This window comes from Medicago truncatula, chromosome 8 (assembly GCF_003473485.1).
Source record: "Medicago truncatula cultivar Jemalong A17 chromosome 8, MtrunA17r5.0-ANR, whole genome shotgun sequence".
In the NCBI taxonomy this organism is placed as follows: Eukaryota; Viridiplantae; Streptophyta; class Magnoliopsida; order Fabales; family Fabaceae; genus Medicago; species Medicago truncatula.
The window spans coordinates 9,708,865-9,725,509 of record NC_053049.1 but is presented as its reverse complement, the minus strand read 5'-3'; the positions used below and the strand labels follow the sequence as shown (position 1 = coordinate 9,725,509).

Genomic DNA, 16,645 nt, shown 5'->3' with positions numbered 1-16,645 from the left:
ACCCATTTCACTTTTTAATACAATATTAATTACTTTTTTTCAATTATAACACTATTTAATGCTATTTTCATCACGGTGACAACTAGGGTACCCATGGAAGAATGGTGGGTAATTACCCCAACCAATACACATTAGCCACATAAGCACATTTTTAAGTGTATCCATGAACTATCTTGACCCCACCAACAAATTGCTCATTTTCATTGGTTGGTGGGTAAATTACTCACCATTCTTCAAAGGTAATCTAGAAAAAACATTTCATCACCCCTAATTTAATATATTTTACTTTGCATTTATGATAAAGAAGAATGCACCAATAGTTGATAAGAATACTCAAATCCATTTTTCTCTCTTTCATTTATACATTTTTTTTTAATAAATGTGAAATGAGTCCGGGGCTCAGGTAAAATAAGATGGAGGGAGTAAATAACAAAAATAATTGCATATTTGATTTTGTAAATTATTTATAACTATTTGTTATAAAATAAAAATACAATAACCAATAATGAGTTGAGGAGAATAAGTTATTGCACTAGGCTAAGGTGAATCTATAGAGTAATAGGACTAGAGTCCCTATAGAAAGAGAAAGAAAGAAGTGTAATGTAAAAGTGAAAGTGTAGAGAGAGAGAGAGAAAGAAACAGCACTGTGAAGAACTGCAACATTATTATGAAACAAGAGCAGAAAAAAGCAACAACGTTGGCAAGTTGGTAACGTGGATTCGTTCAGGTTCTTTTGGGAGAAACAATCAAAGACAAAGACATCACCTAAAGGAAGGAAGAGAAAAACAACTCTTCAAAAAGTTGGTTTTGGTTTTGCAGCTTCAACAAGTGAAATCAAATGAGTTAAACAAAAAAGTGATCTTTGATTTTCATTCATTGTCACTCACCAACAAACCCAAGACAAAACAAAAAAGAAAACAAGAGAGAGAAAAAAAAACCAAATCCTATAATGTTTTTTTTTTGTAACTGAAAAAAAATCATGAAGTTAGTACTACCTTATTTTTATGTGTGTAACTGAAAAACCAAAAACATGCATTTAACTCTCATCATTTCTGGTTCATGTTTTCTCTCTCATGAGTTATTGATGGGTTAATCTATTAGTGGCTACTTTCAAGGAGCTTCTTCTTCTTCATCTTCTTCTTCTATAGTTGTTGTTTTGTTCTTTGTTGTTGGTGAATGGCACATCTTGAGTGTAATCTAAGGGTCCCAGGAGGAAGTTCTCAACAAGAAAAAGGTCAATAATTTGTGGTTGGAATTTCATATTTTATTACTCTCTTTGGTTACTTTCAAAGTTCATACACAAAAGTGAAATGCTTGTGTTTTTTTAGCAATTTTTAATATTGTGTTGTTCTTTGTCTAATTTTGATAAAAAATATGAATTTGAGCGACCCTTTTACCTTATGAACATGGAGGAAGAAATTGAAGATTAAAGTTGTAAACTTTTTCAGAAACAAATCAAGGGCATTAAGATTTTACCATTTATTTTTTGTTAATTTTTTTCTTGTGTTTTTGCAGGTGTTAAAAATGATGATTTGTATGAAGAGTTATGGAAGTTGTGTGCAGGACCTTTGGTGGATGTTCCTAATACTGGTGACAGAGTTTTCTACTTTCCTCAAGGTCACATGGAACAAGTGTGTTTCTTTTCTTTGACTCTTTTTTTTGTTGCTTTTCCATTTTTGTGTTCTAGTTTGTATTCAATTTTTGTCTAAACAAAACAACTTTTTTTGTTGTACTAGCATATCAAACTTTTTAGTCTTTTGGGTTGTTTTTTTGTTTGTTGCAGCTGCAAGCATCCACTGATCAGGAATTGAATCAGGAAATTCCACATTTCAATTTACCGTCGAAGATTTTATGCCGTGTCGTCAATATTCAGTTGTTGGTACTGTTGTTTGATTCCTCTTGTTGTGTTTACATTACATGTCCTTGTGTCTGTTTTTTGTTGTGAAAATGATTGTTTTAGAATCTTGATGTTTTTTTTTTGTTTGTAGGCTGAGCAAGAAACTGATGAGGTTTATGCTTGTGTTGCTTTGCTTCCAGAATCAGATGTGAGATATTTCTCATTCTTTGCATATCTAATTCAATCTTGTTTTTTCATAAGATATCTAGTGCTAAAGGAAAATATTCCATGTTGAAAAGTGAGTTTTTTAAAAGTTTTTAACTGTTTCTGAAACTAGTTTTGGTTTCTCTTGATGGTTTTGTGCAGCAAACTGAGCCTGTAGATCCTGATCCAAATCCTTCTGATTCTCCAAAACAGAAGTTTCACTCATTTTGCAAAATATTAACTGCATCTGATACTAGCACACATGGTGGATTTTCAGTTCTGAGGAAACATGCTACCGAGTGCTTGCCGCCATTGGTAATTTTCTTACCGAGTTTCTTTGGATGATGCTATCATTTTGATTTTTCTTAATTTCAAATGATTTTTGTTTATGTATATCGTAGGACATGGCACCAGCAACTCCAACTCAGGAGCTAGCAGCAAAGGATCTTCATGGATTTGAGTGGAAGTTTAAACACATATATAGAGGTAATTTGTAGTCTTATTTTCATTCTCTAATTTTAGTGTCATATTCAAATTCTTGAATGAATGAATTCTATGATTTGCATTGAATGAGAAATGGAAGTGACATGGTTCTTATATCCCTTCCACTACTGTGATCAGGTCAACCGAGGAGGCACTTGCTTACAACCGGCTGGAGTACATTTGTCGCATCCAAAAGATTGGTGGCCGGAGATGCTTTTGTTTTCCTAAGGTATTCGGGTTTTGTTTGTATAATTTTCGTTTCTGCTTTCGATGTTATATAGTTGGAGATTTGTTAGATATAGTTGGAGTTTGTTAAAAGTAGTCACAAATTTGTTAGTATTAGTTGCAAGTTAGTTAAGATTCATCATCTAAGCTTTGGTCTTGACTTGATCGTTGTAGGGGAGAGAACGGGCAACTGAGAGTTGGCGTTAGGCGTATAGCTAAGCAGCACAGTCCTATGCCTTCATCTGTGATATCAAGCCAAAGCATGCATCTTGGTGTGCTTGCTACTGCTTCCCATGCTGTTATGACTCGTACCATGTTTGTCGTTTATTACAAACCAAGGTTCGTAGTTTTTGTAATTTATTGCATTTCATCAGCTTATAAACCAAAAGTTGTGAAATTTTTAACATGTCTTTTGATCCATTCAGGACTAGTCAGTTTATTGTTGGTTTGAATAAGTATTTGGAGGCAGTCAACAATCATAAATTTTCTGTTGGCATGAGATTCAAGATGAGATTTGAAGGAGAGGACTCACCTGAAAGAAGGTATTCTAATTGGATTAACTTAGGCTCTAATTGGATCAATAACTTACTTAAGCGCTTATAGAATAGACCTTTATCATATAAGTGCTTATGTATAAGTTATTAATATATGATGTTTTCATAAGGTAAAAGTAGCTTCTGGAAGTGTCATAAGCTGCTACCAAACAGTCTCTTAAGTGTTTATGTGCAGTTAAGTTCAAATGAGGCAATCTAAACAGGCCATTATTGTCTTGTAAATTGATATTTATTACTGTCTGATTATTTGATCAGATTTTCTGGCACTATTGTTGGGGTTGGTGATGTTTCTGCAGGATGGTCAAATTCTCACTGGAGATCATTGAAGGTTGATCTAAATTTCTTATCTTTATTTCCTTTTTCTGTTAATTGTATACATACCATTTGAGCATGTAAAACTTTTTGCCACTTAGGTTCAATGGGATGAAGCAGCAACAATTCCAAGACCAGAAAGAGTTTCTTCATGGGAGATAGAACCTTTTATAGCTTCTCCTACTTTGAATGTCGCTCAAACATCAGTCAAAAGCAAAAGATCTAGGCCTGCCGATGTTTCATCTTGCGGTGCGAAAACATTATTGACAATAGTTCTCTCAATGAATATTTTTTAGTATATTAGTTGATATGTTAGTATTTTCTCGTTCATCTGGGTTTGAACTCAATCCTATAACTGCTTCAGGTTTTTGGTATCCGGGATCTTCCCAAGCTCACGAGCACACCCAATTAACCGGTGCTGCCGAATTCCAAGGCAAGGAGAGTCAGATTGTAAGCTCAAGAGTCTTGGTGGAAGGGATTTGGCCTAATTCACCACATTTGAATGTAACTTCCAACCCTTACGCTAACACAAACATCGCATCTAGACCGAGCGATGGCCTCACATGCGACCGAGTAGAAGACCCGAAAAAGAACGAGAATCCTCTAGATTGTTGGTTATTTGGAGTTAATTTGAATAACAAAAACAAATCTTGCAGTGTTAATTCTTGTTTAGAGAAAGAACTTGGATGTCCAAGTTTAACCATTGTTACTACAAGTGGTCCCAAAGAATCTATTATCCTTACCACCAACGCATGTGAAACTGAAAAGGTTCAGAGTCCTAACTATTCACTGTCCAACAAGGGGCAGCAGAAGAAAATAATTTCTGATGCATCACCAAATGAATGGCAGAACAAGCTGGCTACTGTACCATCCATGAGAACAAGGACTAAGGTACATTTTTTTTTTCAGCCTTAGTGTAATAATAGTATAAAAGCTAAAGATTCCTTTCACATTTTTGGAGGAAAGTCATATATTGTAAAAAAAATATATGAAATTGGTTGTCCTTTGAATAAGCGAGGTCAATGGTTGGTACTATGTAGGAATCATGAATGTTATATTCACTCAAATTTTTCCTTCACAATTTAGTTCAAAGTGAATCACCAATATTTTCTTTGAAGCTAGGTTTAAATATGTTTTTAGTCATTTTTAGTTTCTATAAAAATATTGTTTTAGTCCCTTTGAAATTAGTCTATGTTGAAATTAGCCCTATAATATGTTGAGTATTTGATTTTAGTACCTTAGTCCTAAAAAAAAATTGTATATTTGCATGGCCTACAATACATTAAACCTTGAAAATAATAGATTAACAATTTAGTCCATAAAATTATTAATATTTCAAAATGGTCCTTGAATTTGAAAAACTTTGATCATATTAGTAATTTATTTTCAAAGAGTTTCAAATATTTTTGTTGTTTTTGAGAAGGTGCAAATGGAAGGTGTAGCTGTTGGTCGTGCACTTGACTTAACCATGTTAAGTGGTTATGATGAACTCATAGATGAAGTTGAAAAATTATTTGATATTAAAGGAGAGTTACGTTCACAAAACAAATGGAGAGTTACTTTCACTGATAATGAAAATGACATGATGCTTGTCGGTGATGATCCATGGCCGTAAGTAACATCAACCTTTGTACACATAACTTTCAATAGTAACATGTTACATATTATGACATGTCACATGTGTCATGCATGTGCCATATTTTTATACATGCAGGGAATTTTGCAACATGGTAAAGAAGATTTTCATTTGTTCAAATGAGGAATTAAAGAAAATGAAATGCAAGTTACCTAATTCTTCATTAGAGATTGAAGAGACATTGTTGAGTCTAGATTCACAGAATAGGGATGAGAATCAACAAACTCATGTGACTTAACAAACATGTCACTTTTTTTTTTTTTTTTTTTTGGTTTGAGAAGGGAAATGGAGTGCTTGATTTTATGGAATTTTAACATTACAACTTCAAAATTATGGACTACATGAAGTTGGATTTTAGGTACTCTTTTTGTAAATATCCTTTTTTTTTTTGTTGGGTAGGCTATGCTATATAGTGCCATTAGCTTGTAAACAAATATGCATTTCCCTATCTATAATGGATTGTGTGTCTTTGATGTGTTGAAAAAATCTAAATATATTTTGACGTATTATACTTAATTTGTCTCTATTATAGACATGCACATTCGACAAGAAAAGTAGAATAAATAACAATGACAAACAAATTAAACGATTTAGCAAATAAAAATAGAGTAGTAGAATAATGTAGGCTCAAAAAATAGTCTACGTCTGGTGGAGAGATTTCAACGAGTCTTTACAATAGATACAAAAAAATTACAAGAAATCGATCTCAATTGTTGAAGATGAATATTAATCTCTCTATTTTTCTTTCAATCCTCCATGATTTTCACTTTGGGATTCCATAGAGAAAGCTTAAAACCTTTTCTTAATTATTATTAATTACCTAAGGTGTTTAAAACATATTTCCCAATCCAAAATTGCTCTTAATTAATCTCTCTCAACATGAAACCTTGATTCCATTTAGTGTTTTCCACGTACTACAAGGTCTTAAGGCAACACTATTAGACTAGTTTAAGTGGATTCATAAGCAAAATTTTGTAACATGATTCGAATGACCTTGCAAACTTATTCAAATAATCACTGCGAGAAACTAAAAACTCACTCTCACAAATTTAAAGGCATATTCACCACATGTCCAAATAAGTATTTAATTTGGTTTCTAAAATTATATTTCTGTATCAATTTAATCTTCAGTATCAATATTCTAAAATGATCCCTAGAGTTACAGAAGGTTAATTAGGTCCATCCATATGGTTTCGTTATCAAATTAATGCATAGCATTATATATTTGGTTTCAAATGTATACCCAACATTACTAAGCTTAATGTAATTATAGTCTTTGTAAGTATCATTGAATGGAAGAACTTCAAGGCTGAATGTATGTATGTGGTGGCAAGAGTGGGCTTAGCCCCATTATATTATTTAAATTTTAGTGTTATTTTGGTATATTATATTTGATCTGCGCCGGATTTGAATTCTATGGTCAAAGAGTTGGAGGTGACTTTGAACCATCGACTTTTGATCCTTAGCTTCTTTCTTCTTCTAAAGAAGGGTGATATACATGCAAACACTCTTATGGTAAAGTCACTAAACGTCGTGGGTGGGAGATATTTTTTGTGTGTAGAAAGTGTGTAAATGTAATGATTCTATGATTAAGTTAACCTTTATAACAATGAATTATGATTCTCTGGAATTCTTACCCTGAAAGTTGTCAATTCCATGCTGATAATAATAACACCAATTGCGAATTGACTATTTCTTAGTTGGCTAATTTAATATCACTATGTATTTTTTTTAAAGAACTATATAAAGTTGGTTAAAGTGTGAAAGAATAAACGATGATCTTCTACAATAGATAACGATATCATTCATTTTACTATTAAATCACTTTGGAGGAACCAAATTCATAGCGCTTTGTTATCAATTCAGTTAATAAGAATAATGCATAATATATATAAGATCAGGGGTTCAAATTCCGATAAAAAAAAATTGTACCGCTTCGTAGACGGATATCGACATGACATGACATGACAGAAGATACAATTTGATGTGTCTTTGGGGTACGAAACTTTCAAAAGATTGATTGAACCAAAAAGCATGTTAGATGGTTGCAAACAATTTGGTGTCGTTTTTAGATTGGTTTTCTTTCTTTTATACCCCACGCTTTCCACCTCTACATTTATTCAAAAAAGCTCACATTGTCCTTCTTCACTTTTAATTGATATTTGATTTGCTGATAAATGTTTCAAAGAAACAAATTAATAAATCAAACTAGAGATTTTATCTATGAATTTGCCTAGACACTCAAGTACAAAAGAATAATAAATTAGTCAGTTTTTCAGTAATGTACATCCTAAACATGAAACATTAACACGTTTCAAACAATCATTCATTCGTCGCTTTTAAGATTCACACCCATCCTTATCTTCATACAAATTCTAATCAACCCTAAACAATAATGTTAATTAATAATTTTATTAGGAAATTACGAAAATTAATTTCAGAACTACGATTCACTACAAATGTTTTTTTATTGCAGTTTAGTTCCTAACAATACCAATTTTTTTAATTATATTTAAACTCTTTTGTCAAGATTTCATCAAATGTGTTGTTTTTCATTAAGAAAATTAATGTTACTTAGCGATTTTTCACATGGAGGAAGTGGTTTAAGCTTGAATTAATAAACACATATTTAGTTTGAAGGGACTAAAATTTAGTGTAGAGAAATTTTTGTCGAGACTAAAAAAATTATAATAAGTAAGGGGACTAAGTCAAAACTTCAAAGTGATAGTCAGAGTGTCATTTATTTGACAAACAATCAGGTGTTGTCAAGACCAAACATATTGATATATGAGATTTCACAAGATCATGGAATTACTTACATCTGGATGGATATTACTTGAAAATGTTAATATTTTAGAGAATGCAACTGATATGTTGACCAAGTCAGTCATCAGTGACAAGTTCAAGCATTTCATGGATTTGTTGCATGTTTCTCAGTGTTAAGTAGGAGGAGTATTGCCCTAGTTTTCAGGATGTGATCGTCATGGAGGAAGTCTTAATAAGAGTTTGATATTTGTCAAGGTGGAGATTGTTAAAGTACGGTTCACGGGGGTAGACATCTAGACTAAACTGCGTTAACAAAGATCGTATGTTTTTATTGCCTCTTATTTTCATTTTTTATTAATCTTCAGTTACTGATTGTTGTTCTAACACCGCTCCACTCTACAAATTGTCATATCCCGCCACAGTTTCTTCACAAAAGCTTGATATAGCTTTTCACAAATTAATCTCTAACAATTCAACATCATGAAAGATTTTGGTCCACAACTCAACCCTTTCTCACATAACAATATAGGATAATTATCCTATGACCCTCTTTGCAAACCCTACTAAGAGAGATTAGGCCAATAGGAGCACCATTCCTCCCAAATCAAGAAATTAATTTAATATATGAATAATTTAATATATTCTTCTCATGGTAGAGTTGCTCCTCATGGTAGAGAAATCGCATTTGGACCATGTAACTTTTGTCTTATAAGAGGAAGTCAACAAGATCGCCACCAAAAGAAAAAGGAAGTTAATAAGATCAACCCCCTCTATAAGTTCATTGAAATATTAAATCTCATCTACGTTGTAGTAACGTAGCACTCATTTTCTCTTATCATTATAGGAAATAGAGTTAAAATCTCCACCAAAACACCATTTATCATGTGACTTTTTTCATTATTGATGATAATTATCTCTGCAAAGTCTTCTTGCCATTCAAATTGCATGGTTTGTAGACATTCACCACAACATGCAACATCACAATAATACTCCATTCTCCTTCAATAATGATCCTTCACTGTTAGTTGTTACTGCCACTTTGGTCGCAAAATTAAATATTTGTTACCCCGCATTGTAAGGAACTTGAAAAAGAAAATGGAGTTTGAATTTGAGTTGATAGTGGGGTGTGAGAAGAAGAATCTAAAGAAGAGAAATTGGTGGAGGGAGAATAAGTGAGAAAAAGAATAGGAAAATGTTGTTTTCAGCGATTTTTTTTTCTCAAGAAAGCATCACGACCGTTGTTTCTTTTATTGTGGCAACTCTCATGTTTGTAAGTGGGGACCACTTTTTTTGTTTTTTTTTTTTTTGCTACAACTGCAATTTTTGGTTCGTGAGCTATTCGCGAGAAAACTCTCGCGTTGAAAAGAATAATATCTTCTATAAATAAGTGTATAAGAGGAATGCTATAACTTTATGTGAAACCCTTTTTTAAAACGTGGAACTCACATGAATTTCATTGAATAAGAGGATGAATGTTGCAAGAGTGTTGAAAATAGAGTATATATCTGGCACTCTTCACGTGTACAATATCATTTGCAGAACCTTTTAATCTTACTATCATTTAAACTTGCTCACAGTGACCTAGATGTAAAGGTCGCATGCATATCATAGTGTTCACCCCTCTTACTCCCTCCGTCCCAAATTGTATGACGTTTTGGGCATTTCACACATATTAAGAAATGCAATTAATATTGTGTGGAAAAGAGATATTATGAGTTGTTTTACAAAATTGTCCTTAATAAATAATATGGGAAAGATAAATGAAAGAATTGAAAGAAGAGAGAGTAATAAATAATTAAGGTTATAATAGGAAAAGTAACATTAATGTTGCATTGGTATTTTAAAGCGACATATAATTTGGGACAATTTTTTTTTCCTAAAGCGACATACAATTTGGGACGGAGGGAGTATATTATATTATATTATATGTGAACTTCATATAAGGATGAATCATTCAAACAAATTCGAATTTAAATCCCAGCTTAAACCATCATTGACCACACTTTACTTACCTCTCTAACAAACTCCGAATTACTATTAAAATATCATTCCCTAATTGGAGTGTGGATCAAATGTCATATAAATTAGATGAATTCTACACTTACGATGTCCTTGATATTGATGAAAAAAATAGAAGATGAAATTGTTGTAATATTGATGACAAAATAGAAGATGAAATTATTATATTTTCTCAGCTCTTATGTGTCGGAGAAGAATAAAACATATGTGAAGAAGAAAGTTCAGGTCTTTATTCAAGATAAGCGAACAAATAGTAAGAAAAAGACCAAAACCATACAAAATATTTCAACATTTACTACAAAGAAAAAAGTGTTCAATAGTATCTCAAGTAAAGATAAAATAACCTTGACAAAAAAAAAAAAAAAAAAAAAAAAGAAGAAGAAGAAGATAAAATAACCATTTGCAGCCATTGTGAGAGAGAATTTCCCGTTTGAAGTTAAGATATGTATCTCTTTCTATTCGCGAGATTTTTTTTTTATTATCCAATACTTTTATGTGACTATTGCTAGTTGCTACATTTTTTTTTTTAAGAAGCTAGAAATATATTAAAAAATGATGAAAATTATTCTAGCATAAGGTGTGCCTCAAAAACGGACTCAACAAAACGACTTTAAGATATTAAGTAACCTATACAAGTTGTCGGATTAGACCATAAAAAATTAAAATCCAAAAAATATGTTGGGTTTTGAGCCTTCAATTGCCACCAAGAATGAAGCTTGATCTTATCAAACAAATGATCAAGTGACAATTCTTTGTTGAAAAAAATGAGAGTTTCACTCCTTCCAAATGTACTTGAAATCAATGACAAATATCCCTCTTGAACAAACGAGACCCCTAAAATTGCATGGCATGCGTGCAAACATCAATCGGAAGAACATAATAAATAACCGGCCAATTTAGAACACAAGTCCAAATTCTTCCAAAAAAAATTCACATTCCAAGAACAAATGATTAATAGATTTTTCTTTCCCACAACCACCAGAGCACATCAAAGATCCTGAATGAACACAATGTTGCTTTGATATTCATTATTTATAATCTAGCGCCGTTTGTTAGACTCGTGTTAAACTATATATGGTTTAATAAAAGCGCATGAAGGTGTTTAAGTGTCTTTCATATTGTTTGTAAATGTGAGTTAATTAGAACCTAATTAGAACCTAGATTCAAGATAAGCTTCTTTAAGGAATGTGGAGAAGGAGCCAAAAACTATGATTAAATCTCTCCATATGAAAGGAAGATTAATCTTAGAGATGTCACTTTTGGTGAAATGTCTATGCTTTACTCTAATTAACTGCATGTTTGAAAGATAAGACGTAGGATTACAATAGTAGTATGTTTGTTTTTTTTAAATGTACGATCAATAAATGTTCATCAAACTTTTTATGGATTTTGTTCAATTCTTACTTCCTTAAGATAATAATAAGATTTGAATATACATGAAATAAATGGTTGTTAACGAGTGTTGATCAAGCAAAGGTTGATATAGCTATTTGACAACATACCCGCTAAACAAAAACAGGTAGATATCATTTTCACACTTAATCATGTCACAAATTTTCTTTTTTCAATGTTCAAGTCAGATCCACACTCACTAGTTATGCAGAAAATAGTCATATTTCTGGTTTGACATCAACAAAATGGACTTGAAAACCTAACTACAATTGGTGACTCAATAAAATCGTCAACTACTATGATGAAAGTGAGACCATCATGGGGACACACATTAGGAGCAATGCTTCAATCGGTGTATGTTTTGGGATTATGATTGTTATTGAACTGTTCTTAATTTTTATCGAATGAATCAAAATTTCAAAATGTAGTTTCTTTTTGTTTTTTCAATTTTGGAGGGGTCAAAATTGATCGAAAGGTTGTAGAATTGATTTTATCACGTTTAAATGTTTTAGAGGAATTAGTTTTACTTGTAGAATTGATAGTACTTGAGGTTAGAATTTGCCTATGTTTAAAACAACTTTTGTGCTTGATTTCTCGTGTCCAAGAGCATGTACAACATGAAGTTAGAGAAGCTACCAAAATGTAGCGGCGGCCTAAATGCAAGTTTTCTTTGATTTCAACATGAAAACAACGTTAGTTAAGTAGCTTTGGCTTTTAGAATCGATTTTATTCTTAAATTTATTATTAAATATACTTTTACATAAATACATTAAAACATAAAAAAAAAAAAAAAAGTTATATTCAACTCAATTTGGTCAGAATCCATTCAACAAAATTAGTTCAATCAAAATCAATTCTCGCTACCACATAATCAAACATACGCATAATCATGATAATACATTGTAATTATGCGAAACTAACCTTCAATTACAGTATTTCCTTAATTTTTTTTTATCTTTTATAGATTCTCTCCTACGAAAGTAATTAGACTCGAGGCACGGTTGAGTGTGGTGCACTAAATATAGATATTTACCTAAGATTCAAAATTTAGTTTGTCTTATGCTTCCACTATCAACTAACCTACTTGTTAATATGCACTTACTTGCTTTGAAAATCCAAACATTGCCACAAAAGAGTAGTTTTGAGTTTTTGACTAATTTGTAACAACTTTTTCTTGTACTAACAAACATGCTCCTTAAATGTCTACACATAATTTCATTTTTTTAAAAACTACACGTAGCACAATAAAATACTCCATAACATATAGAAATTTTGGTCTTTATCTTCAATTCAGAAAAAGGCAAACATAACCGATAGGACCCCCATTTTCTGCTAAAGGAGCTTCCCCTAATCTCTTCAACATTGCCACATTACATTATTTTCCACTATATGTAACCAAAAATCCTAAGACCTAGATTGAATACAAAGAGAGTATTGATGGAAGCTTGTGAGGAAGAAAATGGCAAAAAGATACCAAAGTTGCCATTATTCATGAGCCCTCCACCAATGCATTATTCACCAGAGAGATCAGGAACAAAAACTCCACCACTTCATATCACAGCGTCAATACCATTTGGTTGGGAAGAAGAGCCAGGAAAACCAAGACCATGTACTGATCTTGTAACATTCTCAAATCCAACACTAGTCAAGTGTTTGGAACTTCCTCCAAGGTTGTTCATTGATACAAAAGTTCCATCACCTACAACAGTTTTGGATGGACCCTACAAAAAAGAGTGTTGTGATTCCTTTGGTTATGAAAGTGGGAAACTTGGGAGTTTGATTCTTAAGGAAGAAATTAGGGTAAAGAAAAAAGGGTGTTTTGGTAATTGGAGGAAAAAAGATGTTAAGGTTAAAAAACATGTTTTTTTATCATCTTCTGTTGATAAGGATAATGATAATGTGGTTGTTGGTGGCATTATAGGTAGTGACAAGAATGTGAAGATGAGGAAGAAGATAAAACATTATGGTAGCTTTGATAATCCATTTCATGTCAAGTCTCTTGTTTGGGTAAATCTTTTTAACTTTTTTAGTTAATTACTAATTTTTAACACATTGTTTGTGCAGTGTATTTTGGTATGATTTGGGTTATGCTGGCAGATTCTTTTAATGCTTGAAACTATAGTTATAGAAAGTTTTGTTGTATTTTGTTATAGAAATTTCTATTTGGTTCATGCGGGTTTGAATGTAATTTTTTTTTGTTTGAACAAAGTTTGAATGTTAAGTTGAATAGTTGGTTGTTTAGATTAAATCGTGTGGTAGATTTCACTTAACTAGTTTATTGGTTTAGAGTGTAGAAAATTGTAAATACAATTCTTTTAGCTTAGTGCATGATTCACTTTGTGATTTCAAAGAATTCCAAGTATAATTGATTTTGGTATTTTTTGATGTTTTCTTTTAGTAAGATTGATTTTGTTTAATTGATTCTAGTTTGAAGCAATCATTTATAACTTGTTTTAACACTTAAATTTATTGTTCGATTTAAATTCAATTCACTTTTAAATGTATCCAAAGATAAATTATTTTAAAATGTGGGGTAAATAATAATAATGTTGGGAAGTTTTACTCATGCTAGTGATTTTTTCTAAAATGTGGGGTAAATAAAAATAAGAAAATGGACAGATTTATATTGTGTAAAGATATGGTCCCCTAATGTTGGCACTACTTTTGATTCTGCAGACAAAGATGTGTGAAGGATGGAAGCGTGTGGTTCCATGGAAGAGTGAAAAAGTGAACAAGTATCAGTGTTGGTGGTTTTAGGAGCTATAGTATTTTAGACTGTCAGGTCAAAATCAATTATGTGCATGATGACCACTACATATGTACCATGTTTTGCCTAATTTGTCCTTTACATATCTTCACCAAATCAAATGTCACAGGTCTCATTCAAGGTCTATTTCTTCTTCTGTTGCTACACCACTGTCTGTGACACTTTGCATTGAAAGCTGCTCAAACCTTGTTTAATTCTAACCATATTAATCTTTTATTTTAAGATTTCTATTTTTTTTTCCCAAAATTTTATTTGATTTAGGAAACTAAAATACACTTCAGAGTTTTGTTATTTTGACACATAAATTAGACATTGAAATTATATGATTAACACAATGAGACATACACGAGACAATGTTTATCAACAATTCAAGTTAAATTTATTAATATTTTTATTTCTATACAAGTGTTTGTCGATGAACAATAAAAATTTGTATTAAAGGAAAAGATCAAATACTCATAAAGTGATTCTTATCGCAGATTCAACATTTGCTACTTCAATAATGTTAGACGCCGCTGATATTTTGTTTCAACTGCGTGAGTGATGGTCCAATTTTGATGTTGTCAAGACCGCCACAATTCCTATTCAGAATCGCATGTCAAGAACTTTGTTGCTTTAGGACCAAGATCCAACAAAATGGTTTGAAAGTGACAAAATCTTTAGAAATATGTGATTTGCACTAATGAGTAACCTCTAGGGACTTTAAATTCTCAACTCAAAAGAGTTACTCCAAATATTTAACATTTATTTGGTTTTAATCCAACGGTTCCTAATTCATAATCAATTCAACCTCATGATAATTAGCGATGTTCTCATCACATTATCCCTTCGTTTTCATTATCTCTCAATCCCTTGCCGTTAAAAAAAATATTCTTATAAATACTGGCAAGGAGTATTTCAACTCTTTGATTATTTTAACTTTTTTAACAAAATAGATATTTCTTTCATATTCTACAAGTGAAGTTACAAATTTAGATTGTTTGTTACTACGATCAAAAAACACCTTCTAGGCTCTTCATTCGGTGCTTTGGGATGTAATAATATAATGAGAGTTTAAAATTATCCAAAGAGATTTTTTTTTTTTTTTTTTTTTATGGAAATCTTCAATTAGGTTTTATAGGAATCAAGGAAGATAACCCTGAGAAAATGAAATGGATTATATTAAAACCAAATAAATGGTGAAAATTTGAAGTAACTCTTTTAAATTATTCTTAGAGTAAAAATATTCCCCTCCTATCCTATATATACATATAGTAAAATATTAAGAATTAGCGTTCCAACCAAGAAAATAATAATAATTAAGAATTAATGTTAAAGCTCATTCTTTTAGGCGGATAATTGGCATAATTTGTTATATGATGATTAAAAAACAACCTATAAAGGTGGATCTTGGATACAATAGTAAGGACGTTGAGGAAGTTTATTGCTTAAATTAGAATAATATTATTTTGATATATATTTGATATTTAGAGGTTTTATTACTGATTTTCACTTCTTCAAAAAAATTTATTGATGTTTTCAGATATCGATGGTTTATCATAAAAAAAGCTATTGAATGTAGGCTTTGTTTCAGGGTGTGTTTGGATTGAGGGTTTAGGAGGAGAAGGGAGGGGAAAGTTTACTTTTCTTTTTTAAATTATGAACTATATAACATATTTTTCTAAAATTCATTAATTGTGATTGAAGTATTATATGATTGTTTATCATGTTAATATGCTAACTTTTTAAAAACCATTTCATAGTGTCCGTAATTTAAAAATGAAAATCGAACCCTCCCCTCCTAAACCCTCCATCCAAACACACCCTTAAGATTTACCTATCTCCAATATCAAAAATTGTATTGTAATTGTATTTTGCTGCTATTTTCAAGCTACTTTTATTAATATCATACCCACTTTTGAAAAAACAATTTGTGATGAAATTTCCTGATATTAAAAGTCATAATGTCATCTTCCTTTTAAAAAAAAGAGTCATAATGTCATTTACGAATGACACAGACAATATAGGAACAGTAAGCTAGTTTTTTAATATGTTTAGTATGCATAAATATTTGGCGTATCAATTTTATTTTTACTAATTACTAATAGCAAAGTACTTGTATGTTTGCACAATTGTCTTTTGCTTTTACACTTAAATGAAAAACACGAATGAAAAAAAAGAAGAAGAGGAAAATACAAAAAAAAAAAGAGAGAAAGATAAATAAAAGTCTAAGAAAATAATTAATATTGATGATGTTTATTGTCTAAGTTCAAACTGGTATTCAAAATAATGCAAAATTATAAAAGTTTATATGTGGTTATTTAATATAATTTAGTTATTTCACAGATAAGTCATACATAATACATAAATATATGGGGATAGAGTTTCAATTACATTGTATAAAATATATAATATTTATTTCACATAACATACATGACTTCAAGATCTATATTTAATACATGAAAAATGAG

At 31.2% G+C, this 16,645-nt stretch overlaps 2 protein-coding genes across 3 annotated transcripts; both read left to right on the top strand.

Annotated features, from left to right (window-relative positions):
- The first annotated feature begins 560 nt into the window (after positions 1 to 560).
- Positions 561 to 5,745, top strand: LOC25500666 (auxin response factor 18). The gene is made up of 14 exons (XM_013589150.3): positions 561 to 1,234; positions 1,516 to 1,631; positions 1,784 to 1,879; positions 1,989 to 2,045; positions 2,204 to 2,356; positions 2,443 to 2,527; positions 2,663 to 2,753; positions 2,924 to 3,088; positions 3,175 to 3,291; positions 3,559 to 3,631; positions 3,717 to 3,864; positions 3,980 to 4,506; positions 5,039 to 5,226; positions 5,330 to 5,745. Exons 1-14 carry the CDS (start codon positions 1,177 to 1,179, stop codon positions 5,487 to 5,489), a joined length of 2,034 nt encoding a protein of 677 aa, XP_013444604.1. The 5' UTR covers positions 561 to 1,176; the 3' UTR covers positions 5,490 to 5,745.
- Positions 5,746 to 12,628: 6,883 nt separating this feature from the next.
- Positions 12,629 to 14,417, top strand: LOC25500665 (uncharacterized protein At4g00950). 2 transcript variants are annotated; one of them, XM_039828501.1, is made up of 3 exons: positions 12,629 to 13,250; positions 13,350 to 13,435; positions 14,105 to 14,417. In XM_039828501.1, the coding sequence occupies exons 1-3, from the start codon at positions 12,866 to 12,868 to the stop codon at positions 14,183 to 14,185; spliced, it is 552 nt and encodes a 183-aa protein (XP_039684435.1). In that variant the 5' UTR covers positions 12,629 to 12,865; the 3' UTR covers positions 14,186 to 14,417. The 2 variants fall into 2 exon arrangements, with proteins under 2 accessions (XP_039684435.1, XP_024627486.1); XM_024771718.2 differs by having other exon boundaries at positions 12,632 to 13,435.
- Positions 14,418 to 16,645: the final 2,228 nt, after the last annotated feature.

Excerpts from the sequence above, each read along its gene's own strand:
- LOC25500666 (XM_013589150.3), top strand. The coding sequence starts at position 1,177 with ATGGCACATCTTGAGTGTAATCTAAGGGTCCCAGGAGGAAGTTCTCAA. Across the intron at positions 1,235-1,515 it reads AAGTTCTCAACAAGAAAAAG|GTGTTAAAAATGATGATTTG; the intron begins GTCAATAATTTG and ends GTGTTTTTGCAG. Across the intron at positions 3,089-3,174 it reads GTCGTTTATTACAAACCAAG|GACTAGTCAGTTTATTGTTG; the intron begins GTTCGTAGTTTT and ends TGATCCATTCAG.
- LOC25500665 (XM_024771718.2), top strand. The coding sequence starts at position 12,866 with ATGGAAGCTTGTGAGGAAGAAAATGGCAAAAAGATACCAAAGTTGCCA. Across the intron at positions 13,436-14,104 it reads ATGTCAAGTCTCTTGTTTGG|ACAAAGATGTGTGAAGGATG; the intron begins GTAAATCTTTTT and ends TTGATTCTGCAG.